At 50.0% G+C, this 27,963-nt stretch overlaps 10 protein-coding genes across 10 annotated transcripts; 6 read left to right on the top strand and 4 right to left on the bottom strand.

Moving 5' to 3' along the window:
* Window positions 1-322: 322 nt before the first annotated feature.
* K441DRAFT_562861 (amino acid transporter) lies at window positions 323-2,350 on the bottom strand (the record flags this gene model as incomplete). The annotated part of the gene is made up of 2 exons (XM_067643578.1): window positions 323-1,924; window positions 2,060-2,350. Coding segments are annotated over 2 exons (1,893 nt in total), but the record flags the coding sequence as incomplete, so codon positions are not given.
* A 1,819-nt stretch (window positions 2,351-4,169) lies between these two features.
* On the top strand, window positions 4,170-6,280 carry K441DRAFT_696714 (uncharacterized protein; the record flags this gene model as incomplete). The annotated part of the gene is made up of 2 exons (XM_067652921.1): window positions 4,170-5,811; window positions 5,868-6,280. The coding sequence occupies 2 exons, from the start codon at window positions 4,170-4,172 to the stop codon at window positions 6,278-6,280; spliced, it is 2,055 nt and encodes a 684-aa protein (XP_067503352.1).
* Window positions 6,281-6,882: 602 nt separating this feature from the next.
* On the bottom strand, window positions 6,883-8,847 carry K441DRAFT_563218 (phophatase 2C family protein-like protein; the record flags this gene model as incomplete). The annotated part of the gene is made up of 3 exons (XM_067643599.1): window positions 6,883-6,994; window positions 7,047-8,072; window positions 8,126-8,847. The coding sequence occupies 3 exons, from the start codon at window positions 8,845-8,847 to the stop codon at window positions 6,883-6,885; spliced, it is 1,860 nt and encodes a 619-aa protein (XP_067503351.1).
* Window positions 8,848-9,126: 279 nt separating this feature from the next.
* Window positions 9,127-11,323, top strand: K441DRAFT_563749 (DUF654-domain-containing protein; the record flags this gene model as incomplete). Its single annotated transcript, XM_067643619.1, has 2 exons — window positions 9,127-10,009; window positions 10,119-11,323. 2 exons carry the CDS (start codon window positions 9,127-9,129, stop codon window positions 11,321-11,323), a joined length of 2,088 nt encoding a protein of 695 aa, XP_067503350.1.
* Window positions 11,324-11,824: 501 nt separating this feature from the next.
* K441DRAFT_124381 (uncharacterized protein) lies at window positions 11,825-14,673 on the top strand. The gene is made up of 3 exons (XM_067640029.1): window positions 11,825-11,870; window positions 11,958-12,550; window positions 12,635-14,673. Exons 2-3 carry the CDS (start codon window positions 12,058-12,060, stop codon window positions 14,560-14,562), a joined length of 2,421 nt encoding a protein of 806 aa, XP_067503349.1. The 5' UTR covers window positions 11,825-11,870; window positions 11,958-12,057; the 3' UTR covers window positions 14,563-14,673.
* Window positions 14,674-17,349: 2,676 nt separating this feature from the next.
* Window positions 17,350-19,080, top strand: K441DRAFT_687388 (chorismate synthase; the record flags this gene model as incomplete). Its single annotated transcript, XM_067652091.1, has 5 exons — window positions 17,350-17,431; window positions 17,918-18,139; window positions 18,197-18,480; window positions 18,510-18,911; window positions 18,961-19,080. The coding sequence occupies 5 exons, from the start codon at window positions 17,350-17,352 to the stop codon at window positions 19,078-19,080; spliced, it is 1,110 nt and encodes a 369-aa protein (XP_067503348.1).
* Window positions 19,081-19,574: 494 nt separating this feature from the next.
* Window positions 19,575-22,622, top strand: K441DRAFT_611804 (uncharacterized protein). The gene is made up of 4 exons (XM_067645592.1): window positions 19,575-20,032; window positions 20,122-21,074; window positions 21,126-21,497; window positions 21,550-22,622. Exons 1-4 carry the CDS (start codon window positions 19,898-19,900, stop codon window positions 22,556-22,558), a joined length of 2,469 nt encoding a protein of 822 aa, XP_067503347.1. The 5' UTR covers window positions 19,575-19,897; the 3' UTR covers window positions 22,559-22,622.
* Window positions 22,623-23,379: 757 nt separating this feature from the next.
* On the bottom strand, window positions 23,380-23,916 carry K441DRAFT_563429 (uncharacterized protein; the record flags this gene model as incomplete). Its single annotated transcript, XM_067643612.1, has 2 exons — window positions 23,380-23,495; window positions 23,661-23,916. 2 exons carry the CDS (start codon window positions 23,914-23,916, stop codon window positions 23,380-23,382), a joined length of 372 nt encoding a protein of 123 aa, XP_067503346.1.
* A 932-nt stretch (window positions 23,917-24,848) lies between these two features.
* K441DRAFT_687385 (uncharacterized protein) lies at window positions 24,849-25,691 on the bottom strand (the record flags this gene model as incomplete). The annotated part of the gene is made up of 1 exon (XM_067652090.1): window positions 24,849-25,691. The coding sequence occupies one exon, from the start codon at window positions 25,689-25,691 to the stop codon at window positions 24,849-24,851; it is 843 nt and encodes a 280-aa protein (XP_067503345.1).
* Window positions 25,692-26,469: 778 nt separating this feature from the next.
* Window positions 26,470-27,580, top strand: K441DRAFT_563081 (vacuolar membrane PQ loop repeat protein; the record flags this gene model as incomplete). The annotated part of the gene is made up of 4 exons (XM_067643592.1): window positions 26,470-26,574; window positions 26,636-27,225; window positions 27,276-27,384; window positions 27,437-27,580. The coding sequence occupies 4 exons, from the start codon at window positions 26,470-26,472 to the stop codon at window positions 27,578-27,580; spliced, it is 948 nt and encodes a 315-aa protein (XP_067503344.1).
* Window positions 27,581-27,963: the final 383 nt, after the last annotated feature.

Below are 27,963 nucleotides of genomic sequence, written 5' to 3'. Positions count from 1 at the left end.
ATATAGTAGGTAAAATAGCAGACGTGCTACCGCGATTAAAGATTAGGTAGGGAGGACTTTTTTATATATAATTGGGGCCCTAATGGCCATAATTACTCTATGGTCGGCGTCAATCAGCGACTCGATCAGCGGGCGGCCCTTGATACGCGTATATCCACAGCTCAGCGCTAGTGGCGCTGTGGATATACGCGAATATGTGCCAGGTGGCTGGCTGAACACGTGATTTTTCGCTGACCGACGATCAGCCGAGCCTCGAATACACTTTATCTGTGCAAGGGATATCTATTAGAGCACTCCGATGCGGACCTTTACCGCCCCGAATTTATATTATTGGCACTTCCGTGATACCGTTACCTGTCTGTCCTGTCATCTCATATGCATCCTCACCCCTCTCGCTCTTTGTATCCGACTTCACATGAATCAGCCACTGACGCTCCACCAACTCTGCCTTCTGCACATAATTTCCGTCCTGATCCCTTTCAATATAAGGTATTCTCTGGACCGTGAGTGTGACCCTCTTTAACCACTGATACGCACACAACCCCAACCACCAAAAAACACCCCATAACAGGCTCGTCAAGCACACCATCGGCAAGATCCACCACGGATACCCTTTGATGGCATTGGCGTACGGTGACCCGGCCGCTGGCGGCGCAAAAGCCGAAAACGTTAAAAACAACGTGGCGCTGAAATACACGACGACATGGATGGGACTGAGCAGCGGCACGTAGTTAGCATGGGTATTCCAGTTCCTGGCCGAGTTGTCGCGAATCGAGTCGAATTTTAGATATAGCAGGCCGCCACTGATGAGCGCGCCGATCATGACGTTGTTTGAGTATGCATACAGTGAGGTTAGGAAGCTGTAAGCTGTTACGGGTTTCAGCATTCCGGTCACGGCGATCAAAGTCACAGAGGATAGCCAGTGCAACGCCAACGCGGCCATCGGGCTCTTTTCCCGGTGGTCTTCTAGTTGCAGATGGTCATTGTTGTTGCGGGATGGTTCGTCTCGGTCCCAGAACTTGGCTTTGATCCACGATCCCGGCGTGGTGTGACCTGTCCCAAAGACTAACGAGAATGGCAGAATACCTTCTTTTGCGATCTCTTGCTTTACGCGTGCGGCTGTAAACGTCATCACAACCACGTTACCAAATATCGAAACACAAATTAGGCCTGCCATGACGCGCTGGGCCGTATGTGGCCCCATTGTAGAGTCGAAGAGGTAGCGTAGGAACGTACTGGCCATGTCGATTGTGTTGGTGGGTATGGATGTATAGGCTTCTTTAGGTACGACGCAGACGTACGCGATGTTGACGAGGATGTAGAGGACCAAGGCTAGGATCATGCCGCCTGGCACGTATTTGGGGAATACTCTACGTGGCCGTCTCACTTCACTAAGGATGTAGAAGGGCTGCTGGAAGCCTGTGAAGGCGAAGAGAGCGAAAAGGAAAGATTCCACATAGCTGCCAAGGTCGTGCCTCGGAGTGGAAAATGATGTGTGGATGCCCAAGTTGGTGCTTGTGGCGTTGTTGATCATCGATGAGGTGATGTTGAATGGCGCATTCGGAACCACCATCTCGTTGATACCCTTACTCTGGAGAAACTTCCCACCCGCATGAACAAAGCCTAGAATCGCCAGCGTCAGCACCATGGCTATCTTGATAGTGGCGAAGATGTTGCTGAGGATTATGCCGCCTCGGCGCGTGAAGATGTGTAGTCCGGCGCAGAACGTTAGCAGGCCAATGGAGATGGCGTAGATTGCTCCGCGTTGACTTTTCTCGTTGATTTGGCCGAGTTCCTTTCCTGAGGCGATCATGGCGTAGATGGCGAACGCGATAGCATTTCCGGAAATATTGCCCAAGACGAGGAACATGATGCCATAAACGCATGTGATGAAGTAACGCGGTTTTTTTAAGATGTATTCGAGCTGACAGGTGTTAGTGGATAGGCATATTTGAGGAGACGACATCTGCCCAGGTGTGTTTGGCAAGAACCAAAGCCAAGGATGAGGAGCGGTTGTCTCATGACAGCCACCATGAAGGAATACGAGAAGTCAACGTACGAAGTTTTTTTCACCGCCGCTTCGCGGTGTAGAGACCTGCTTGGCGATGCCATTCTCCAAAATCGTTCGCAAAGGCAGACTCAAGCCTAGCTCCAACCAGCAGTAACAACCGCAGAGTGAAATAATTCCACAGGCTGTCCAGACGAAGAGCGATCCACCAACACTTCCTGTGCCCGCAAGGACTTTTGGAGGGACAGTGAAGATTCCTGAGCCGATTGTTCGGTTGATGACGAGACAGAGGACAGTATATCGTCCGAGTAATTGACTGTTGGTGGGTGAAACGTCGAATCTCTATGATAGGTGGTTTAGTCAACGGTTCAGCGCCGGGTATACTCCCCAGGGCATTGAAATATGATGTCGACCTACTCGAGTGTTCTCATCATAGTCTGCTGCTGCAGCTTGCAGTTCTGGCCGCGTCAATGTGTCGAGAAGAGCAGCCGGACCGGCAGCATCACGTTCATCAGCCATGTTTGTCTTGATTGAGCTATATGGCCTGAAACAACAATCGCAGCTGACTTGGATGCCAGCTAGCTCAAGCACAATTGTACACGGCGAGACAGTCCATAATATGATAATTTGCGGTGCTCCATTTCAGACTGGTGGCAGTTCAGCCGAACGCAAGGCTGAACTGCTGGCACAGTGTCGGGCGACGCTGTAGTCTTGGCAGCGCGAGCGGTAGTGCTGCGCCTTGCTGGTCGTCTGATATGCGGCTGGCCGATTTGGAGTTTGAGTCCACAATCTTGACCATGGAAAGTTGAGAAACGGTGAAGCGTCCACATTTCATCAGGCTGAAAATGTGAAGTCATGCAAGGGCGTGCATACTACGGTACCGGGCATACAAGGGGGCTACCTGAGCGGGCTGCCGCTTCCTCCCTGCAAGTTTTGTGGCATTTTAGTCGTATCCATACTGTTGTCGTAGGACATTACTATATTGCCACCAAACTTGCAGGGAGGGAGCGGCAGCCCGCTTAGGTAGCCCCCTTGTAAGTTCCGTTAGTACGCCGTCCGACACGTATTCTCGACAAGGATAAGACAGGTCACCCGACTAACGATGCGCGATAATCTTTTAAAGTAACCAATGAGAAAAAAGGAATTCTTTTGCCAAGCTCCACGCATACTAACGAAACTTATGCCTGATACCGTAGTACGCTACAGCCATTCAATAATATCGAACGTCACGCATCTCCGATACACCCCCTATAACTTTACCAGCATAACTCCAATTTATATAAATAGTAGCTGATTTTATAGCTTTATTCTAGAACTATAAAACAAGACTTTATTTTTAAATATAAAGCTATATTGGTGGAGTTATAAGGGGTGTCTTATTAGAGCTGTGGAAACCTAAATTAAGACTCTGCGCTAACTAATTTAAGCTACCCCACCCCAAAAACTAGTACCCTATAATACCCCTTATAGTCCTACTAATTTAGCTTTAAATTATATAAATAGGGGCTAGTTTTATAGTTCTAGTAAAGGGTTATAAAATAAGGTTTTATTTATAAAATATAAAGTTATATTGGTAGAGTTATAGGGGGTGTATCGTTTTGATGGGGTGGGCGACGTTCGGCTCCACGAGAGTTACCGATATTATTGAAATGGCTGTAGCGACGGGGCGCTGGATAGGAACAAACCATTGAAACTGCGCCCATCGCTGCAGCCATTCAAGAGTCCATTCAATAGCACTCATCGTCTTCGCAGCCTCACTTTTCAAACCCCCTGACTGTTGCACAAGGACATGTGACAGCAATAATTATGCGTGCATGGAAGGCTGCGCGCCGCTTTCGGTGATGAGTACATATTTCAGGACATGGTGGGCTGCTGCGCCAGCCAGCACCCTGCAACGGGCTCTGAGGGGTCAGAACTGACACAAAGATTATGCTTGAGCCCTGTACATGGCGTATTCTAATGATTGGCTCTGCACATCACGGCCAGCCGACGAGGCGCGGCGAAGCAGCTGAAAGACACCGCATAAGTACCCGCCGGTGCCTCACACCCGGCTACTCAAAGCTGGCCAGTGTCGCCTTTATAATAGACTTGGCCTGCGAGCCGAGACATCTGTTTGACGCTTTTGGCCCACTACAACTTTACGCCAACTCACACGTCAAGCATGTCCGCCCCGCAATTCGGTGACATAGTTCTTGCGCTTCGGATATGTGACTGGCTCCTCGAATACTGTTTCGACCCAATAAACAACGCAAAGGCTAAATATTTAGAGTTTAAACAGGATGTCATCGACTTGCAGCAACGTCTGGTCCACCTGCTGTCCGAGCTCAAGAAGGCCTTGCTTACTATCCCGGACCGCTCCAGATATGAGGACCTCAAACGGGAGATCGACGCCCTTGTTGGAAACTTTAAATCTACTTTGGAAGAATGCCAGAGCCTGTTGCGCGAATATGTCAAATTCGATCGTCGAACTGGCAAAGCCTCCGCCCTCGACAACCTTTTCTGGCACAGGTCCACACAAAAAAGGGTGGAAAGGCTTCGATCCTGCCTGAAAGCGCACACATATAAAATTTATCTCATCGTCGAACCGATACAGTTTGGTCTAATTACCTCTATCCATGAGATTGTTAATCGAAACCAGCAAACGTTGGAACAGATTCTCAGGCGTCTAGGTCCCAGCGTCGATGTGCAGATACCACAGATTCCCCAGACAATCAGCGAAAACTTTGTCCTTGCGGTCGGGCGTGACAGTCCTAGACCGTTCGACAGCCTTCAAGACATTCCCTTAATTGAGGGTGTCGATATCTTATGCACTCACTTCCGGGAATGCACCTTCAAGTCCACCAGTAATGGTATTAGGTCTTCAATAGAAGAGAAACTCAGCCTGCTGAAAGCACATTGGTTGCATGAAATCCTTTCCGCGTCATTGTCTCGACAGCCACCGCAGTCCTATGCGCTTTTACGACAAATCGTCGCGCAGATTGGACAGGGCGTTGAGAGGCAGTACGAATATCGACGGTTCGCAGCTTGGAATGAGAATGAGTTTATCTCCTTGGAGAAAGACGCGTTTGCTATTTGGCCAATGAAGCCGATAATCAAGCCTCCCGATTTGACACAGCCTGCCGAACTAGAAAAGGAACTTGCAGATGTCGAGTTGGCGTCGACATATACCGAGCAGAATGAGCGCCTCTTAATATTCCAGGCGAAGGACAAGGTTCTCCGCATGGTAATCGTCCGCACGTCTCAAGAAGGATCAGCAGTTACAGACCGCATCCAGTCTTTTATCGACCTTAGGCGAGACAGTTTCGTTCCCGTATATACTGTAACAGGCAGCCGTGAGGCTCCGCGGCAGTGGAATGTGAACATTGCAGATAGCAAAGGAGGCCCGGTTGCGCATCGATTCGCATCTCGAAGCGACACACACAAAGTTCAAAAGGCCTTCACTGGTTATGACGTTGCTGCATACTCGGAAAGCGTTTTCTGCGCCGTGACTTACAAAAGCCGGCTCAGACACAACCAATTTATCGGGGATGGGGAAGTACAGATGTGGTGCCAACCCGGCTCTTCTTTCCGGATAGTCCCAACTTTGTCACCCGTTCCGTCTCAAGTAGCAAGTGAAATCACAGCTGTCACGACTTCTTCTACATACACCGTCGCGTCAATTCTTAGCCAGAGACACCCGGATGTCGTGTCTGTAATCACCACCGAAATGGGGGAAGAGTCCGTATTGGTTGAGCTACCGCCTCCTCCTGTGCTAGTTGGCTTTTTGAAATGCAGCAAGGGCTACTACGTATGGCAAACTGAACGTAAGTAATAGTGCAAACCGCTAAAAGTGACTAAGTGCTAACATCGGCGATAATAGTGGAGCCTCACATCTTGATTAGCGAAGAGAGAACTCTCGGCCGGAATTCTACCGAGCGATATCGATTCGCCATTAGGCATCGTGACTCGAAAAAGAAAATTACCATGCGAAAGTTATTCGCCGGAAACGAAGATCTGGAGAGCTGGAATTTATGCGCCCTATGGAATAAACCACCGTCTGGTCGAAAGGGCCGCCCTGCGGTAGAAACCTTGCAGTGTGCATCCATCGCATTAGACTTCAAGTCGAAAGATGAAGCTGAGGAATTTGTGATGAAATTTAAAACTATAGTAGGCGGTCGTCTCAACCAAATCAAGGCTGTCAAAGAGATTCGCAAATACACCGAATCCGAAGCTCATTCTAAGAAACCATTGAGCGCTGCACAAGCCTCAATACGAAGAGTATCTACATGCTAGAAGACGAGGCTTGTGTGACTACTTCGAATATTGTATTGGCTCGACTTTGAAATTTGTGAGGCTACTTGAGTGGGCATCAACATTCGTCTTTACGGAAGGTGCAATTCTTGACAGGAGCAATATTGCTTCTGCATTCCCTTGCGGCTGGATATATACTCTAAAATTAAGCTCCGCTCTTTCCCCAGAAAATTGGATTAGGCTTCGGTTAGCGGCTTTTGCAAAGTCTACACACCTTTCAGACGATAAGCCCTGCTTGCAATCAGTTCAGACAGGAACTGAAAACGCTCGAGGTTGTACGACCAATAAAACTATAGTGAAAGTATATGCTGTGTATTTATGGAACGTAGTTCTATTTTAGTACCTCAAGCTCCTGCATATCTCAAGATAGAGATGGCGGCTAACAACGAAACAATCCCAGTCTGCTAGTTACGCAGATAGCCCGCAAATGATGAACTTGGCACTCGTGCCGGCCAACGCCGACGCTACCATGAGTATGCATATGATCAAGATCAACGCCCTACGCCACACAAGTAACCCAAGGGTAGGACTAACTGAAAGTACCGGGTATCAATAGTTAAGTCGAGGGAATGAAGCTAAGGAGATTATAACTTCGCCTTCATATCGGGACTAGAAGCGCTCGCTTCTTGGTTGAGAGTGACGTTGCCGGTTGTGTTACCTTCGCCAAAGAAGATAACTTCTACAGTGAGGTCGTCCCTATCGTTTTTGTTAGGTTTTCAGTGCTGACATATAATGGGTATGATCTCACCTGTATCGTCTGGAATAAGGACTAGGCAGGGTCAAAAGTGCTGAAAGCTGATCCTGATCTTTACCCCCCAGAGCATTTCTCACTAGATGCGTTGCTGCGTTTTTATCTTCGACTACGAAGCGGTCATTCTGGGTGGCCTTGATGCCCCACTGCTGTTGTCGAATTGGAGCGCGTTGACCACTCTTATCACCATCAGGTCCGGCCTGTTCAACTGGTAGACCTTTCTGAGCACTAAACCAGCTCTTTAACCAAGAGTCGGACCGACCGCCTTGGCCTCGCTTGCCATCTGCTTGAGCTTCTAACCATTGACCAACAAGCCCGACGACCTCTTCATTAGTGAGCATCTCCCAGAGCCCATCAGTAGCCATAACGACAAAGTCGCCCTTTTCCGGTTCAACTTTTGTGGTTGTGACCACAGGTTCTGCTGTAACGTATGGAGGTGTCCGCAGCTGCGCTGAACCTGTGCGGCCGAAATACGATCTTTTGAGTTCCTCGTTGGTCTTGATGCTCCACTTGTATACCGCGTCACCAAATGCCCGTGCGGGTTCTAGGCCACCCAGCACGCGGCCGTTTTTGACAACATTGGGCTCGCCTGGATGCTCATTTCGCAACCGTTCCGCTTCCGCAGCATTTGCTCCTGTTTGGTCAACAGATAACGGTGTGGCAGTCCACTTGCCGCTTGGACCTCGCCGCCCTAGAACTGCTCGGGAATCGCCAGTGCAGGCAACTCGAAGAAGTTTTGATCTGCTATCGTAGAAAGACAGAAGCGCACAGGAGCCGGAAAGTGCTGGTGCAAGTAGCTCTGCTGCGACAAGCTTAGACTGTGCCTTTTGTACCTTTGTGACTGACTCGTGAACTATTTCGTGGTCGAGACGGAGAAATCCGGTTTTAATTGCCATGTCGATGGCTTCAGCGGTAGGGAATATGAGCGAAGGATCTGCAAGCGCATTTTTGTATGTTGAATCGAGCTCGCGAGCCACGAAAGATATTAATGTCTGACGGAGCTTCGCAGATGTTACCCATCCACTGAGCGATAAATTAGTATATGAAATAGAGCTCAGTAAGTAAGGCTTCCTCACCTATGACCATCGAAGACTCCCCAAAACATCCAATCACTAGCCAATGAGCCATCATTCGTAGCTGCTACGCCTTGTGGTACTTCAATTATTTTTTCCGCATGGTCATCCTCAATCGGATCGTTGCTGGGTATCTGAACGACATCATAACGGACGACGCCTTTACCCCTTCCTACAAGCCATGACTCCTCGTTCTTCCGTAATTTCTGGGTTGCTTGCTCAGGTGTCAGCATTTCAAGCACCTTCCGGCCGTAGTCGTCCGTTTCCTTTGACAGAGGGCCGTCGCCAGTTATTGTTCCGGTGTATAGTGAACCTTGCCCTACCACTAGAGCTCGCCGCGTAGATTCGGAGGCTTGCTCTGCTGTTGCGCTGCTGGGGCTTGCTTGTGGCGAATTTGAATAGACATTAGATGCGCTTAAACTCCTGCTTTGTTCTGTTGAGAGGGACGTAGAGGTACTTGTGCTAGTGCTAGAATTGGGATTAGTGCCTCGGTACGCATAAAAGGCTCCGGAAGCGACGGCGGCAGATACGAGCGCAACCGAGAAGCCACGTATATGCATAGAAGATGTTAAAAGAGTAGTTGCTACGCGTTCCCTCCGTGAAGAGATGGACCGCAAGCCTAAGGCATGGCCTGAAGGAGCGAGCGTTATGTTACGGTTCCTGACAAACTTGCGTAGGGAAGGCCGGCGAGCAGAGCGGAAGGCTTGGACAGCTACTCGACGCATTGGCAAGGGGTTGAAGGGAGAAGAATGAGGAAGGTAGAGAAAGGGGAAGAGAAGGGCCTCGATGATGGCGAAGGAGGCCTGGTGAAGTGATCATGATGCACAGATCTTGAGGTCCATGCTTACGGGTGAAAGATGCCGCCTTCCGATATCGCGGTCCGTGCACTAAAGTGCCAAGCATCACCGTCATCCACGAATCTTTTCTGTTCTGGTAACGTTACTTCGTAGAGCGTTTGCACTCCCAGACTTAGCCCCATAAGATATAAAGAAAATTTCCTCAAGATGTCTTCGCGCGCTTTGCGTCGAGCTCAGCGAGAGTTAGAGGAAAAGCAACAGTTAGAGAAGTTCTCCCATCAAGAAGCCGACGAGTCAGATGATGAACCGATTGCGCCATCCAGCAACAAGGCCAGTTTCTTCGCCATGCTAAGTACAGAGGATGAAGGAGGAGATGGCAATGAACGGGACGCAATAGAAAGTAGCAAAGCGAATTCTGACGAAGAACAAATAGCAGAACCTGCTCGCCCACAGCCTCAAACCTCTAAGGCTTCGAAGCGGAAAAAGAAGAAAAAGGGTAAAGGCGGGAAGGGCCCAGAGCCGAAGCCAAAAGCACAGCCATCCTCAACTTCTATGCCACAGCTTGATGAGATTGATCGTGCTCTACACTCATTATCCTTGAGTACCTCTCAATCGAAAGTGAGCGGAGCTTCAAGTCAACTGACAGAGCCTATTGGCGGAGAAATGCAAGAATTATCTTCAGCACTGTCTATTGATACGCAGCATCTCCACGCATCTAATGAGATGCGTAGACTCTTTGGGCGTGCGGCCTTGGCAGGGAACAACGAAGCAGAAGTAGCGGGTGGAAGACGGCGGGGTAGAGGTCCACAGCAAGCCGGCATCGCAGGAGCTGTTACAGGAAGGAATGCGCCTGGTGGTCGTAACCTCGCCTCTCTAGGTCTACGTCGGAACATATTTATCCAAGGAAAGGAAGAATGGCCTCGAGCTACATCGGGCGGCCTGGGAATGGAAATAGTCGAGAAGAAGAAAGATGGTACTGTGGAGTTTCGATTTGTCCACAATGTATCATACCAGGATACCCAAAGACAATTCGAATCCTGCGTGGCATCTATGGATCCCAACCGCATGATTCAGCTGCTACAGTTCAACCGTAAGTGGATCCATCTGTGAAAGTTTCTTCGTGTGTGCTTCCTGAGCAAAAAAGGGCTCCTTTAGGACCTTAGTTTTGAATTTCGCCATAACTGATTGCTTACTTTCAGCATATCACATTTCCACATTGCTCCAGGTTTCAGAGATTGCGAAACAGGAGCGTGATCACGCTACCTCCGGTGATCTTCTTGAGCGTGCACTATTCTCGTTTGGTCGGTCGGTACATTCAAGCTTCTCGCAAAACCTCTCCCAGGGCAAAGCGCGGCTTGATTTTCGGCGTCCTGAAAACCGGGAGTTTTGGCTGGCAGCATGGAGATACATATGCAATCTTGGCATGCGTGCTACTTGGCGGACGGCTTTTGAATGGGCAAAACTCGTGCTTAGTCTTGATCCCGATGAGGATCCATATTGCGTGCGTCTTGTTATTGACCAACTTGCTATACGAGGCCGCCAACCCCAGCAGTTCATCAACCTGGCAGAGTCTAAGTACCTTATAAAGAGGTGGAGAACCCCACCCAATATCGCTATGACACTTGGTCTTGCACTCAGCCAACTGAATGAACCTGGGAGGGCGAGGAGCAAGCTAAGTTTAGCCATTCAAGAGTATCCATGGGCCGCAGCTAGTTTATGTCAGGAACTGGATATTAACCCCATCCCACGACCAATATGGGGGCGCCAGCCATTGGGCAATTACCAAACACTTCTCTGTGGGCTATACGTGACCAAGGCGAAAGACATCTGGAACACTCCTGAGGCGACGTCTCTTCTGGTCGAAGTCGCTTCGTCTTGCTCAAATGCCATATCAGAAGGTATTAAAACCTCTTGGCTCTTGGAGTTTGATGAAATGAAAATCGCTCGCCATACCATCTTGACAGATGACCGGGCGCTTATAAGCCTCCTGGACCGCCGGATTACGTCAAAGTTTACATCAACATCGGATCCGCTTCCTCCAGAAGACAATCTTCCTTCGTACACCACTGGACAGTCTGGTAGCCAGGCACGCCGAAACCTCAATAATCCCGACGATATCCTCCGTGAATATGCAACTCTTCAATCTTTCTTCCGCGGCTTGATCCCGTGGCTATTCGAAGGCGAAGGAGCTATCAATCCAGAAACCGGCGCTCCACCTACCGAAGAAGACTTCGAACAACGAATAACCGAGTCAGGAGTCTCCCCTGAAACTATAGCTGAACGTACGGCACGGCTTCAGGAGCTGCGGCGAGCAATGCAAGAGTTTGAGGTTGATTTCGAGGATGACGAGGAGCAGCTGGGGGATGTTCACGGGAATGGAACCGATTCATATGATGAAACGTGAGTGACAGAGAATTAGATCCGCGAAAAAGTGGTGCAAGATGCCATGGCGTGTACTGAAATATGGGAATGTATTAATTGTCTTTGTCTACTGGTAGTGCATGCTGCGATCATTGACAAGCACGGTTGGACGTAGGAAATTCCAGGGATTCTATCCACTTGGAGTGTAGGTGTACCATGATGGATATGTGGGTCTGACGTTTGGCCGTCAATGCGTTGGAGTCGTTCCATTCTGTTTGTTTGCTTGGCAACGGTGATCGAAAGGTTCACCTGGGCCTGGGCAACCCCATGTTCCATGCCAGCTCAGCCACCCGCGCACTCCAATCCTTGACCCTTGGACCTGCTGACGTCGATTGCTGTTGCTAAAAGATGCACCAATCTTGACATATTGAACCTATATGTACGTACCTAACCGTTGCTCTGGGCGGCATAACCTGCTTCTGACCTGACTTTCCGCGTAAGCCCGCCAAAGCACCTACTATTCCTTAACACCGAACTCTTATATTTAGCCACCAAGGGACGGGCCGCTCTTCAGGCCTTGACGAGCTGAAGTAAGTCTGCCCTGTTCAACATTTACCATGATTTGGGGGCCTCTATTGACCCTCCCTTGTCACGACTACTGAAGCCTCCAAAACTAGTGCCAACGCATCGCGCGTCTTCTCCCAAGTACCATTCCCCTAGCTTGCTCAAGTTGGGTTGATTTGCTGGATATACTGGAATTCTCAGAAATACGAAGCCATGCGTTCCCATTTCACCAACCGCCTTCGAAGCTCGTCACTCAGCGCCGTCCTCCCTCCACTAAGTTCCTCCGACTACTCCACCCCTCTAGCCCGGGTTGCCGCTAGCATACTATACCGATCACCCATACCGTCAAAAGATGGCAGGCCAATCTATGTACTTAATGCGGCTGCCTTGCCAGATGCACGGGAAGTAGACTTTGATGCTCTGCTTCCTTACGTCCTTGCAAGATTGCCCGGTGAAGAAGAGCTCTTAAAGGGATCTGAGTATGAGGTGATATTTTTTGCCGGTGGCGGAGCTGATGGTGCAACGGCGATGAGGAAGAATAGACCAGGGTGGGGATGGTTCATACAGGCATATCATGTGCTCTCGAGGGCCATGCGTAAACGGTTACAGAAGCTCTACATCGTTCATGAAAGAAGCTGGGTCAGGATTCTTGTGGAAATGTTTTCTACAATTGTTAGCCCGAAATTCAGGAGGAAGATTGTTCACGGTACGTATTTCGATGGCCTTCCCGTCTGGAACAACAGGAGCCCGATGGTTCGAATTATGACCATTACTAACTCGCAGAATGCAGTTTCAACTTTGAGCAGTCTTGCGCTCCATCTTGCCATTGAAGATCTGCTTGTACCACCATCAGCCTACCTCCATGATCGACGCCTATCGAATGACATTTATGCTCCATACGCTAGCGGACGACGAGCTTTTGCAGTCAGGCATCCTCTACCGAAAAGCAGTGATGGCTCCACAAGGCTTCCTCGGATTCTTCGAGAAACCACCAATTTCATCTTGATGGAAAAAAATATAGTTACTGAAGGACTTTTTAGAGTCCCCCCGCATTCTAAGCTGAAAGAAATTCTGAAGGAAGCCTACGATAGAGGACAGAAATTCATAGTTTGGAAAGATAATCAAGCCACACTCCCCGTTCCAAGGTACGCTCATGNCGAGGGCATTGAAACAGCTCTTGCGGAGGTCGATCAGAGAGATGCGTATGGAGCGACTCTAGCTGCAGGTTTGATCAAATCATGGTATGCGGATCTTCGACAGCCTCTATTTCCGCAGTCGGCCTACCGAGACTTGAAGGCATTTTTCGGTAACCCGCAAGATCTTCCTAACCTTGAGCGGCTCACGGAGTTAATATCGCTGAAGTCAGAATGGTCTCCTCTCCCAAGTATTTCACGAGAGATTATGGCTAGGCATCTTTTACCACTTTTGGACGCCATAGCAGCGCGGCAGGAGCAAAATAAGATGTCTTCGGAAAATTTGGCCGTTTGCTTTGCACCCGCCCTGCTCTGTGGCCCCGACCAACTTGAAGACGCCAAAATATCTTCAATTGTTCGCCGCATTCTAACAGTCGCTATTGATCTTTGGTCAGGCCAACTCCGTAATGCATGCGAGGTAGATCCAAGTGCATTCGGAAGAGATCTCCGTCTACCAAAGGACCCGAATGACTGGGACGACCCTCTGGAGGATAGGACCTACGGCCAAATTGCAGATGAGGTAGACGAAAAGCACTTCACCGGTATCATACTTCAGGATAATGAGACTGCTCCGGGACTGCCTCCTCCTCTACCGCCACGGTCCATCAAAGCACAACCTCAATTGCCTTCTAGCAATTCCTCAGATGACTTAGCAACGAAACGCAAACCAGCACCTCCTTTATCAATTCCTCCCAGATACTCTACAATCGTCATGGATAGTCCCAATGATGCAGAAGAGTCACCTGTTAGTTATGCAGCCGTGACGGATGGGTTCGCTCCCGCGCGCCCATCCGAATGGGAGACTTCTGACGAGAAGACATCTGGTACGAGCAGTGCTGGCGATCCTCCTACTCCTAAAATCATTCTTCCCAAGCGGAAAGCCCTGACAGCAGAGCAGATCGGTAACGCCGAAAGCGCCGCGGCGCAAAGCCAACCACGGACATTCTCAGAAAGTAGAATGGCATTGCCTGGAATGGCAAACATAAGCATTGCGGACTCGGTCAAGCGCAAACCCGTATATACTCCAAAGGATGTCCCGGAAGAAGTAGATGAAAACGCTGGTAAATCAGATGTCGCCATTTCTTCCTCACAGTCAGTCACTTCGGCAGACGCCGTTTCTCCGAGTTGGGTTAGGCGCGATTCTGTGGAGCCTCAATCTGCTGTGAATGAATTCCGCAGGCCTAGTTGGCCTACATCCTCAAACCGATCCCCGACTATAAATTCACTTGCGCGACCTGTTTATCCTACTACTACTTCCCCCAAAAATGCTCAGCCGCCTACCAAATCGCCAAGTCTCTCGTTTCCTGCTGCACCAAGAGCAAGGGCACCATCACCTAGATTGCTCCAACGGATGCCTTCTTTCGAACCCCCCTCTTTTCAACAGACTTCGTCGAATGGACTTGCACCTCGGGTACCGCCACAAAAATTGAATCTGAAAAAGGCTTCGGTTGATGATCTCCGCAGATTGTATGAGGAGAGGGCCGGGACAGCAAAGAGCCTGGTGGAGGCTGGACTGCACAAATGAAGGCTCTCAGGCCCAAAGTAGCAAAGGTCGCAGGAGTTTTGATTCTAAGGATTTTCGGCATGAGTATCCTCAATACGGCATCATCGCTTTGTCATGCATTCTTAACTCTGGCTGTGTTTTTAGGTTTGGCATAGCACATCGGGGCGAGACAGCACAGCGATAATCTTCTGGATACCCCATGGTTTTGCATTATTAGGGCATACAGTATTTCAATAGCTTCTGATGGATTTGTTTAATCCAATGTTTCAATTCCTTGCCTACTGCTTCGTGCTATGCCATTTCTCGTCCTTGTCCAGGCTTAAAAGATTATATTACTATCAAAGTGGTCGCTGCATTGCAGGAGTTCAGATAAAAACTGCCAGTCACTGTTCCATAAACCGGAAATGATTCAGCAGTGGTAGGAGTTAACAGTATCAAACCCCTTCTGAGGCCGTTTACATGGCTATCCCATCACCCGTCAATTATCGTCCTACGTTATCGATAAGAATTTGGCTAATCAGAAAGCATAGACTGCGTACGGTTCCTTGGTATTATATACACGGGCCATATTATTATCGATAACGTAGGACGATAATTGACGGTGATGGGATAGCACAAATAAGCTCTTCAAATATTTTAGGTCGACGCTTCCGCCTGTGCCCAGATCCCGTCCGTCACTTCCATCTTCCCTGAGATATCCTATGGTAAATAGAACGATTAGTCTTCTGCTAGTTCTCAACAGCACGCCAAGTCCCCCCCTTTCTAGGATAGTCTCTTAGTTCGTCAAGGCGGGGGCTCTGTAATTTATTAGTATTGAGGATGGCATTACGCGTTTACTAGTGGAATACCGGCGGAGAAAAGAGAAGACGACGATATACGTACTGAAATTCGATGCGTCCCTATATACGGAAGAACAGCAATACGGCTTCATCATTCTCACATAGTAATTCTGAGGTGGAGAAGGGAACGGAAGCGGTCCTGCGCTGGAGACGGCGCATAAAGTGCTTAAAGAAAAAGGGAGAAGGACGAAGACTGTATGGATCATGGCTGAGAGTGTAATCGAATGCCTGCTGTGAAGCAGTAAAATACGAGATTAAGGAGTAGATAGAGAGGCGAGACCAAAAGGCGAGGTGTTTGGTCTAATATACAATAGACATAGATGGATTCATTCCAATGAATCCAAGAAGTAACACTGTTGTTTGTATTAGGATCTGGATTATGCTTATTTGGCATGGGTGTTTTTTTGTCTCGATTAATGTGCGGAGCCAATGGAAAGCGCACATGGGTTTCACGGGCAGGCGGGTTGCACGAAGGCTGCATCTTTTAGTTTGTGGCTAGTGACCTCAGCCTTTCAAGGCTATTCTTCCGAAAATCGGGGACTCACCGCTCTGTAGTAGAATTTTAACCAAACACGCTCGTATCTGCTCCCTATATTTTTGAATTCTACAACGGAGGGTCTGACGTCGCTTTGGTGGAAACTGAAAGTTTTAAAACACGATTTTTTTCATTTTTATAATTTATGGCCTAACCACAATAGATATATCTAACGTATGTGATGGGGTTATGAAGGTGACCCTAGTTATGACCGATTTACATTACCGCCTTCTCATTTAGGGTAGCTAAATATACTGCCGCTTTGAACATCAACACATCGACTTTTCTCCTTACTTCCTTGCACAGAACTTAAAGCTATGCCTCGCTGGCCGGGTGCTCTAGATACAAAAGATCGCCTATAAGCAGCTTTAACGGCCTAGCGAAAAAAAATCTTTATAAAGGCGCTAAAGCTTATGCAAAAGCCTAGGAAGTTTTAAACCAGCGTACGCGCAAGCATAGGTGCGTATTTTGCGGCCTATGTAACGTATCCTAGAGTCTACCTAGCATATATTAAGGTATGGAAACAATCAACCGCTCCAAAAGCGGGCGGAAGAGTCCTCCGCAGCCACCGCTACAGCTACAGCTATAGCTTTTATTATGCAACTTTAGGAGACCGATAAGAAGGCAGTAGAAGAAGCTGCTTACTAAAGGATTTGTAGGAAGGATGATGCGATAATATATAATAGCTTTTACTAATTATTTGCCACCAAATCAGTATTTTGGTGAATTTTGATTTTCAAATCGGTCATAACTAGGGTCACCTTCATAACCCCATCACATACGTTATATTTTTTTAATGCATTAGATTCTCTAACTAATTGTTATCCTCCGTATATAGGTTGTGGCCTTATAGAAGTATTATTAAGGGATGAGATATAGCGTCGCAGAAGAAGAGTTAGATTTTGAAACGCATCTTCGCGATCTTACGACCGATCGCCGTGTCAAACTTTTTATATAATAAAGCTACGATATTGCCACAACATGGAGGTGATAGATAAAACAAAGGGCTCTTACGGAGGTCGGTAACATAGCCAATTGCACCTTCCCAATTAGGCAGTTAGGATATGTTTCCTTAGAAAACTCTTAACAGAGCCCTAAAAATGCTAGAATTTTGTATATAATATATCTAGATGTCAATTAGGCACAAAGAACGCGAGAATTGAGGTTGTAGAAGCTTCTGCCTAAGTAGAAAAGGATGCAATCTGCGGTCGCACAATTCTGGGGCGCCTCGGCCGCCCGACCGCTGGGACGCCTAAATACCGTTAACTACCAAAGCAGAGGCTTCTACAACCCTAATTTACTGATTTCTTTTGCCTAATTAACGATTAGATGGATTCTAAATAAAATATTAGCGTCTTTAATGCTCTTAGGTAGTACTGCGGGTGGGAAGCTTGGGGGTATCCTAACTGCCTAATTGGGAAGGTGCAATTGGCTATGTTACCGACCTCCGTACCTCGTAGTATTTTTAAGATAATTAGATGTTGGAAAGGTGGTAAGGTTTGGCAGTGTTTTGGCAGTACGTATGGAGTAGCTTTTGCGACTGAAGCTCGTAGAAAATGGGGGGGTTATAGGGAGCAGCAGGCACGTGCTTCCTCCAATTCTTTCTACGAAGCGTCTGATTTGTGAAACAACTTTGGTGAGGCCCTACACGCACAAAAATTAGTGGCTCCTACCGCACATCTCACACGTCAGAACCCCCTTCCAACACCTAATTGAAACCTTCTCTCTACGCATACTATAGAGTTTCAATAGAATTTCGAACGGGTCAAGATGGGGTCCACGTTTGGCCAGCATTTTCGCGTCACCACGTAATATGCAATTATCTCGGAATCCGATAGCGATTAAGCTAACATATTTCCTAGCTATGGCGAGTCGCATTGCATCTCTATCGGATGTATAGTGGAGGGATGCCCTACAGGTATGGAGCTCACAGAGGCGGATATTTAACCTTAAATGACGCGGAGGCGGCCCGGCCAGAGTGCCATTACGATACCTAGGTAAGAAAAAGACCGTGTGGAGATAAATTCGGGGACTGAGTTTGGCATAACGTTGGGCACGCCCATTGGCATGAGGGTTATGAACGAGAACCAGAGGCCGAGGGATTATGGGAATAACACAATGGACCTCTACCCACGCCCAAGCCATGCGGATTGGACTTATTTAGAGAAATACGGGGTCAAGGCGAGCAGTGGTGGTGGCAGGAGTAGTGCTAGGGAGACAATAGGCATGCTTACCAGGGCTGCGGGGCTGCAGAAAGTCAAGATGCTAACTACGACTGCAGGACGTGTGGCTGCCGGAGCAATTGCAGAGAAATACCTACGACTCGCCCATGGGATTGAGATCGTAGCCTTCGTATCGTCAGTCGGCAACGAGTTCCTCTTCCCACCAACACCGACACACCCAACTCTAGCGACCAACCTAGAATTTCTGAAGATGATCGAGGCGATAGATCGCGAGACAGTTGACTCCTTCGCACCTGTCCGATCTCTCAACGAGGAAGCGAGCAAACAGATGGAGAAGCTGGTGGCAGACTTTCGGGACCGTCATGATAGCATAGGGAGCACGGTGACCTGCGTGATACGGAACTGTCCGAGCGGGCTGGGAGAGCGTGCTTCGACAAGCTGGAAGCGATGCTCGCACACGCAATGCTGAGCATACTGGCAACGAAGGCCTTCGAGATTGGATCAGGGTTTGGGGGCTGCCAAATGCCGGGATCGATACACAACGATCCCTTCATCAAAGCGCCGGTCGTCCCGCCGCCGCAGTCAGGCGCGTACATGTCGACGCCACGCCCGCGTCTTACGACCAAGACAAACAACTCTGGCGGGATCCAGGGTGGGATCTCGAACGGGGCGCCAATCTACTTCACCGTCGGGTTCAAGCCACTGGCGACGATTGGCCAAGCGCAGCAGACGGCGACGTACGGCGAGGAGGACGGGGTGCTGGAAGCAAAAGGCCGGCACGACCCTTGCGTGCTTCCTCTCGCAGTGCCCATCGTGGAGGCTGGCAGCGCTGACGATCATCGACTCACTCTTAGCGCAGCAGGCGCGGCAGACGGCGAGGAGCTTATTGCCGCCGCTCAAGAGAACCGTCCCCGCAAAGCAAACGGTGGTGGGGAAGGCGGAGAGGAACTCCAACGAGGTTGAGGGGACTAACGGAGCTTGATTTGTGTGAGCGGCATGGGAATAAGGCACGGTTTTTGCATCGGGGGGACACAGGGACAGAGAAGCAACGTTCTTCGGCACTTGAAATTTCGAGGGATGTTCGGATGGTTCGGAGTTTTTGTAGATAGTTGTCAGGGTTGCATGCAGGAGAGAAACTCGTTAGGATTGGATAAAACTAAAAATTTCTGAACGGAGAGATGATGATTTGGGATGCCGGGCTGTGCAGATTTTCATAATGAAGATTTTAGGTGTGGCACTGGATACGGGGATATGTATGGTGGATATGTGTGGTGGATATGTATGGTGGATATGTATGGTAGATATGTATGGTAGATATGTATGGGTGGGTATGTATGAATATGTACGAGTGGTGGATGTTGTGGTCGCGGCCGGTCACAGCTGATGTCAAATTGATTCGTCAGAGCTTTGACCGCTGCTAGATTTTAGGTTATAAGGAAGAACCCGGAAGATGTCAGCGTCCCATGGCATTGTCAACCGAAGCCCATCAGATGCCCGTCGTCTATCTACTATGCAGAGCTTAAGTAGTCCGATACGCTTCCTAGCCCTGCCCTGCTTCTCCACAGCGTACCGTTGGATGCATCTCACTTGGTGCTAACGTCGTTATTCTTGTATTCTTCTTGCACTCTCCCATACGCCTTCTGCTGCTGCTGCTGCGACTGCTGTTGTTGTGCTGCACCACAAAGAGGGCGGAATTGATGCCCGCCCAGAATGTACTAGACCTGTAAACAGCCTCACATCGCCCACCCCTGATCGCACGCCTATCTTGCATCTTTATCTGATCTTTAGTGGCCCGGAATATGGCGCGCACCCTCGTGGCAAAGGAGGAAGATTCTCAGTCCCCATCTGGGAGCAGTGGGAATTCCGAGCAAAAGACCACCAAGAGACGATGCGTCCAGAGCGCCTGCGTGCCTTGCAGAAAGCGAAAATCAAAGGTAGGCGTTTTCTGGCTCCCTTGGCTTTATCTCTCCGCATATATTCAAACCCAAAGAACTCATTAGCTGACTTGTTCGTGGCGCTGCAGTGTGATGGAGGCACCCCTGTCTGCGCGACCTGTACTGCCGTGTACAAGACCGAGTGCTACTACGATGCCGAGAGCGAAAATCGCCGGAGTAAGGCTGCTCAGAAAAGAGACAGTGCTTCTATAGCGGAACCTAGCGCCGCGGCGGATATCATCATTGCTTCAATCCGCACTTTACCAGAGTCCGAGGTTCAGGAGATCGTGCAGCAGATTCGGAAAGATGATAGCTTAGATGCATTGGCTGAGTCGCTGCGGAAGATCGTGACACTGCCACCCAAGTCCGATGGTCAGGGGTCTCTGGAAGGAGATCTTTCGGTTCTCATTGGGAAGCCGCAAGTCAGCCAGTCTGGTGTCGCGAGACATTACGGCCATACGTCGAGTCTGGGACTAGTCCATGAAGACGAGAATTATTCAAAGCCCCGGAATACCTCTGTTATCAGCTCCAACCAGGACGCATGGACAACTGTGACCAATGATGTGCAGTTTCTTTACCATCTATTCGACCTGTACTTTGGGTGGTCACATCCCTTCTACGTCCTTTTCTCGCGGGAGTGTTTCTACAAAGACTTCAAGTCGGGGAGGCAAAAGTACTGCAGCCCCTTGCTGGTAAACGCTATATGCGCATACGCCTGCCATTTCTCGGACACACCAGCAGCCCGGACAGATCCAAGCAACCCAAGAACTGCCGGTGACCATTTCTTTGCGGAAGCTAGAAGACTCCTGTACGAGGATGAATCTCCCTGCCTCACAACCGTCCAAGCTCTGGCTGTTATGGGTTTACGCGAGCCGTCCGCTGGGCGCGATAGCACTGGTTTCATGTATGCTGGGCGATGCTTGAGAATGGCTGTGGAGCTAGGCTTGCATCTGAACTACTCTTCGACCGCAAATCTTGACCTAAGCCGTTCAGAGATTGAAGTCCGGAAGGTGACGTTTTGGGGTTGCTTCACTTATGACACGTAGGTCTTGCATAACTCTCTCTCAGTTTACGGAAGCTAAAATCACTCCAGGGCTTGGTCGCTAGCTATTGGCAGAATTTCCCAGTTGCCAAGGACTGCTATCAATCTGGACAAGCCCATTCTTGACGAACCAGTTAGCTTGGACAAGTTCCAGCCGTTTTTGGATTCTTCCCAGCGTGCCGAGAAAGACTCTCAACCGGGTGTTCTTACAAATCGCCAGTTCCTTCAGCAACTAAGTACGCTGTCGGAGCTTGTTAATGATGCTGTATTCATGTTCTACGCTCCGAGAGAGAGGTTTACCAGTCGAAGGCTGCTTGACTGCTACAATAAGTACACCAACTGGTATAGATCGTTACCAAAGACCCTGCAGATGCCTGACAAGCCCGACGAAAATCCTCCTCCGCCACACGTTATAACTCTTCAGTAAGTTCTCATAGCAATTCATGCTCAACCCGATTGCTAACAACAATAACAGCATGTATTTCCATACGTGCAACCTCCACTTGTTCAGGCCTCTACTAAAAGTAGACCTTCTTCACTCCGATATTCGACCTCGAGATATGTGCATCCAGAGCGCTAACAAAATTGCCGATCTCATGACAATTTACCGACAACACTACCCTCTACGTACATCGAACATCCTTCTTACGCACATATTACTCTCAACTTCCTTAGTCCACCTCATCAATCAAACCTCCGACCTCGCCGCATCAAACCTAGCCCAGGGCCTCCGCGACCTAGAAGATCTCTCTACATGCCACCACTTCGGCGCGCGTGGCTTCAAGATCATCTACGCCCTCGCGCGCAAATGGGGCCTCCCGTTCCCGGACGACATCCTAAAGACCAGCAAACTCATCCCACTAGACGACTCCATGACGTTGCCGCCCTCCAACAACTTCTTCACGCCCCTCATCCCGCCCTCCTCTACCACCCACACCCCCGCCACAGACTACACCCCCACCGCCGCTGCCACCGCCGCTGCTGCTGCCGCTTCCTCCTCCGCCGAAGACCCCGCCCGCCGCGAATCCCTAACCATGTTCGCCGCCGCCTCACCTACACAACCACACCACCACCCGCACGGCCTCGCGGCCCGCTCCGCCACGCCCGCCCCGGGCTCCCTGCCCCCGAGCCTCCTCTCCACCGCCGCGCTCTCGTTCCCGCCCTCCGTCGCGCCGGCTCCTGCCGCCCCCGCCGAGAAGCTGTTCTGGACGCCGTTTGCCGGCCAGGGCATCCCGCTGCTAGGGAATAACATGCAGGTCAGCCCGATGGATCTGAGAAATATGCTCGGCGCGGTGGACGAGTGGGATAGCTTTTCGAGGGACGGGTTCAAGATGAGTGACAGCTGGGGACAGGAGCCCGTCGTGTTTGGCGGGAACGGCGTCAGTGTGAGCGGTGGGATGGGGGGGATGGGAGGGATGAGTGGTACTGCGGGGCCGGTATTTGGGGAGTGGTGGAGTGGGGCTGGAGGAAACGGGGTCGGGTGAGAGGGCACCGGGGTGTGCTGTGTTGCCCTACTCTTTGACGGTTTGCTGGGGATGAGGGAGGTGGATGAGGTTTGTGGCTGAGGTAATATGAAAAGGATGAGTAATGGGATTGGGACCGAGTAGGGCGTTTTTTGGGATGGAAATTCGTGAGCAGAGCTGGCCGCGATTGCGAGCTCGACGGTGGGCGGGAAAGAGGGGATCTTGACACCATCACCGTGGACGCATTGTGAGATGCGGTCGAGCTCGCCGCGGACTCTGCTTGCTTGGGATTATTAGGGAGGGAATCATGGGACTAGCGCTTGGGAACTGAATATATAGATTGAAGAATCACGGTGTGGTGTTATTTTGGAAATTACTGGATACTCGGGGTGTTTAGGACGTTTGGACTTTTTATGTCGGAAATAACGAGACGGGGAAACGGGATTTAATGCACAAACGGCTGGCTTGCACGGGGGAGATTGTGGCCAGCGGTTTGTACGGCTTTTGGTAGTCAGCCTGCTCGCTGAGCGGGGGCTGGATTTGCGAATTACAGACTGTTAACATCATGCTGTGCTGTGCTGTGCTTGCTAGAATATGCTGGATACTGCCTTTCTGGCATCTTGCTGGTTTCCCTGACATTTTTGTGGACCTCTCGAATCAGCATTTTAAACAATCCAGGTATCCTCTTTCCTCTGGAGCCTCGAACAAAAAAACTCGTCCCCTCCGTTCCCTTTTCATTGTTCCCGTCCTAACACTTACAACCATCGGCAAAATACCCTGCTTAACACCCCTAACTCCAAAGAACAAATCCCAAACGCCGTGTTTCTGGTAAGCCTTCAGTTTCAAGCGTCACATATGAGATCGAAATCCGGGAAATCTGGGTCTGGGCCAATGTTTACACTGGGGACTTCCACAAACGACTGCGTGCCCGCCGACGCCTGCGCGGCCTCGCACTGCGCTGTTCACCCAGTACCGTCAGCTCTCTTTCCAGCAGAAGATCCGAAAGAACATGACCAAAAGAAAGGGGAGGGGGGTTTAGCTCCGCTTCTCCTTCTCTCATCATTCAAGTAGGAAATGAGAAATGGGAAATGGGCAATGGCAAGGATAGAGGGGGAAGCGGTACTCTTCTGATCACTGCAATCGGCGACCGTGAACCCGCCCTTGTTCTGCTCCGCGTTCGCCTGGCTCGCGCACGCGGTGAACTGGTTGTCGCACGTGCGCTGCGCTGCGCTCTTGAAGTCCGTGAACGTGCTCCCGCCCACCTCGAACGGGCGCGAGGAGTCGCCGGACTGCGTGATTGGCGGTGCCGCGCCGCCGAGCGATCCCGTGAAGGTTTGGAGGTTGGACACTTGCCGCGTGAAGATTGTGTGGTAGGGCATTGAGAATAGGGATGGGATTGTGGAGCTTGAGGCGGGTGAGAGGAGGACGGTGAGGAGAGTGAGGGCGAGGGGGAGGGAGCGCGGGGAGGGCATTATTGCGAGTAGAGAATAAATAGATGTAAATGTGGGTGATTCTCTTGCAGGATTCTCCTGTAGAATGGAAATTATGGTAAATATATTATACAATAAAAGTGTGGGGAGGGTCGTGACTGAGTAATTGCGCAGTACCAGAAAACACTATAAGGTAGATCCAGCTGGCGGTCGGCTGCTTTGCCTATATCTCACCCACCTCCATCTAATTAAACTCGCGTCAGGTACAGCGCCTTAGCTCATGCTGTAATTGTTTTCGAAGAAGCGAACTCCTGTGTCTCCTGTGTCAGGTCACTCGGAGCGGCCGTCAGAGGTGTTGCTGAGACAAAACCTGAAACCAATGGATGCTCCTATACGCGACGTCAACCCCATAACCTGAGACTCAAGCGGAAAAGCACAGCAAAACGAAAGCAGTGGACATTGGATATCGATTAAAAGATATATATTCTTTCTGTTCAAAATGGTATCGCGAAGGAGAGACAAAAAAGTGATGGCTTTTTTTTTACTTTCGAGACGGCGTCGCAGCATTTAAACGGCGTACGACGGGGGTCCCATTAATATATATATGCCAGGCAAAAGCTCTAGGCAAGAGCCCTTCCTTCTCATTAACAAAAGAGGTTTTCGATGGTCCGAGTGGAGTACACGACCAATTGAGTACAACAGGTTATGCGCCCACACTTGTAATGCACATCAATTCCTGAACACCAGACTGTCCTATCTAGCAGCCAGCCACAAAATATCAGTCCCAAAAACCCACAGTTAAATCCACCACATAACTAAAGGAAAAATCAATTCGGTACGCAAGTCGTTGTTCTTCGTGAAAGGGCCCCGCTGGCGCAAGCTTAGAAGTTTGCCGCTGCGTTCGGCCGCCCACCCGGGTTGTGATATTGCTCCAAATTGGTTTGGAATGGAGTGTTCTGGTTTGCGCTTGGTGGCTTCTCGCCGATTGCGGAGCCAGTCCCGCCCATGAGGTCGTCGTCGTCTTCGAGGCCGCGTTGCTTGCGGCCCCAGATTCGCCAGCACACGATTGCAATGCCGCCGAGGAGGATAGCTCCGCCGACTCCGCCTACAACTCCGCCAATAATCTTCTTCGAGGATGAGGTCAATCCGGAACTGTCTGATCCATTCACTCCTCCATTGTTTAGGCTGGCGGGATTGGTGACTGTGGCGAAGCCAGTTGTCTGTGCGATGGTTCGGCTTGATACAACTGTAGCGGCAATGGTCTGGCTGCCGCTAACTTGAGTTATCACGGTTGTGTATTGCTGGATTGAGGTAGCGACCAGGGCCGATGTAATCACGATTACTTTAGATGTGGCGGCCTTGGACGGAGTGGACGAAGGCTCAGGCTCAGGCGTGGTTGAGGCCGGATTAGAAGATGGCGCGGAAGACGATGGCTCGGGCGTGGAGGTAGACGGTGCTGGCGTCGACGAAGGCGCAGCTGATGAAGGCGTGGGAGTCGGAGTTGCGGATGGAGTCGTATTATCTGATGGGGTTGATGACGGAGAGCTAGGTGTGCTGGAAGGAGCTGAATCGCTTGAGGCCTGACTTGCTGATGCTCCTGTTCCCACAACAGACTGTCTTTTGTCCAAGACACCATGAATGCCGTCAAGCTCGAGCGCGGACGACACGGCTAGCATAGATAGCATCGCGAGCAGAAGCCATGACTTCCTCTTTCCGAATAGCATGTTTGGTATGTGAAAATGAAAGTGACGGGTTAGTGAACAGGTGTTGGGGAGAAAGTCGGTCGCAGTATTGCGTCAGTTGTTTCAGAGAAGTGTCTTCGATGGAAAGGGGGGGAAAGGTCGGCGTATGTGTATGCAAAGACAGTAAGAAGGGTGGAAGAAGGGACAATATGGACGAGGGGGAAGAAATATATGTCAGCGAAAGACTTTCAGAGGAAAAACGAGCGCAGTTGGTTATGTACGAAGCGGGTGGTGTGGATGAGGAGGTTGCAGTCGGTAGGGGCTTTGGCGAAGAAATCACGAGTGCCACTCAAAATAGCTCCTACCGAGCCACTAGCCCAACAAAACTCATCGACGGTGCAACGTTGCCAAGGGTCCTGCAGGAGACGGAAAAGCCTGAAAATTCGACGACGACTTACACCACCTGATACTGCGCATTCGCCGTGCCTTTCCAGTGCCTTCACATTCTGGCTTTCTCTAGCTTTGGCCATTCAGCCCAGAGAAGGCCCCTCGCTGCACCCCGACCTCCCACAGTTCATGTTTCACGGCGTCGTCCAGTTGCAGGCCGTCGTTTCTTCGCGACTCGAAGCTCAGGCCTCGTTGACAGGCCTCAGTACTCTTTTGGACGACGTGCAGCGGACGCGGCTTGTCGCTTTTCTCCGTTCTACCTTCCTTGCTAGTGGAGGCGAAACCTGCGTCATCGGCCCTGCAGGAACTTTCGTCTCCTGGGCGTGTGAAAACCCTCACACCTTGCCAGTCGCAATTGGAACATTCGAACATAATGGCCACGCTGGTTGGGCTCGTGGAGAGCCTGCATTTAACCACACACGAGGCCTTGTCTGGCATTTTTGGTTCCATCTCATTGGCTTCATGGATCTTTCTCCTGGTAATTCCCCGACTATCCTGTCCACCCTGTCTATCAGTCAACAGCTAACGTTGGCGGATAGGTTCCACAGCTCATAGAAAACTATAAGCAAGGCTCGGCGGATGGCATTTCTCTCGCCTTCCTCGCTGTCTGGTTTATCGGCGATATCACTAATCTCGCCGGAGCAGTCTGGGCAGGTCTTGTGCCCACAGCCGTTGCCCTTGCAGTCTACTTCTGCTTCTCTGACCTCATCCTCATCACTCAATGTCTATACTACAATTTCGTCAATGCACGAAAATCGAGGAAGCAGTCCACGAGGTCTAATCAGACCCTGGATAGTGCCGAACAACCACTTCTCAGCAGGCGAGACAGCAGCATCGGCCTGCCCGGCTCTCACCGGAGGAGCTCATCCGCTGCTTCCCGCCATCACCGCACAAGTCTTGCAAGAACAGACTCGTTGACCTCTATTATCGAGGAGGACAGCCCGAGCAATGAGTGGGTGAAGAATATTATCAGCATTCTAGCAGTAGGCGCTGTTGGAACTGCGGGATGGGCGATTGCTTGGAAAACTGGAGTCTGGACGCCAACTCCTGTAGACGATGGTACAGGTGGTGTAGATACGGCATTAGGAGCTCAGATACTTGGATATGCGAGTGCCATTTGCTATCTTGGGTATATATAATCCTCTTCCGTATCTTGCCTTACCACTAACACTCCATCAGTGCGAGAATACCACAAATCATCAAGAATTATAATGACAAGTCTTGTGAGGGCTTGTCATTGCTATTCTTCATTCTCTCACTTCTAGGAAACGCAACATTCGGAGCAGGGGTGAGTTCTTATTGATCGCGCTACCTGCAAGTCATCATGCTGACATCTCCAGATCCTATTCCACTCCATCGAGAAAGAGTACTTCCTGACCAACCTACCATGGCTACTTGGTTCCCTAGGAACCATGGTCGAGGATGCCACTATCTTTGTCCAGTTCCAAATCTACGGCGGCCAGTCTCCGTCTGCGATTGTGTAAAATATAAGATATGGATTTTCTGGTAACTAGAGGGTGGCCATGTAAAAGTACTTTCTGTTCTGATACCCAAGATGCGTATACAAATTTCTGTCTGCAATGTTTCATTCAGCTCGGGGACTGTTCGGGACCATGCTTAAGTTCCTGTAGTATCCCTAATCTATTCATCGCATCTTTCACTTGTTAACATAATGGCATCATCGGGCTTCAAGCCTGCAGGGCCTTAAACTCTATCCACCCCTTCGTGATCACATTGCCAATCAGCTGCTTGTGCCTACTCGCATATATAATCCCCTCATCTCCTGTTTCCTTTACCTTTCCATTTCACCCAAAATGACAACCATCAGCTTACCAGTACTACTCACAGCATCCAGGCCCAGTCTTCA

Source organism: Cenococcum geophilum, assembly GCF_001692895.1.
Source record: "Cenococcum geophilum 1.58 unplaced genomic scaffold K441scaffold_24, whole genome shotgun sequence".
Lineage (NCBI taxonomy): Eukaryota > Fungi > Ascomycota > Dothideomycetes > Gloniales > Gloniaceae > Cenococcum > Cenococcum geophilum.
Note: the sequence above shows the minus strand (reverse complement) of the source record. Positions and strands in the feature narration are given on the sequence as shown.

Excerpts from the sequence above, each read along its gene's own strand:
- K441DRAFT_611804 (XM_067645592.1), top strand. The coding sequence starts at position 19,898 with ATGGCGCGCACCCTCGTGGCAAAGGAGGAAGATTCTCAGTCCCCATCT. Across the intron at positions 21,075-21,125 it reads GGTTGCTTCACTTATGACAC|GGCTTGGTCGCTAGCTATTG; the intron begins GTAGGTCTTGCA and ends AAATCACTCCAG. Across the intron at positions 21,498-21,549 it reads CCACACGTTATAACTCTTCA|CATGTATTTCCATACGTGCA; the intron begins GTAAGTTCTCAT and ends CAACAATAACAG.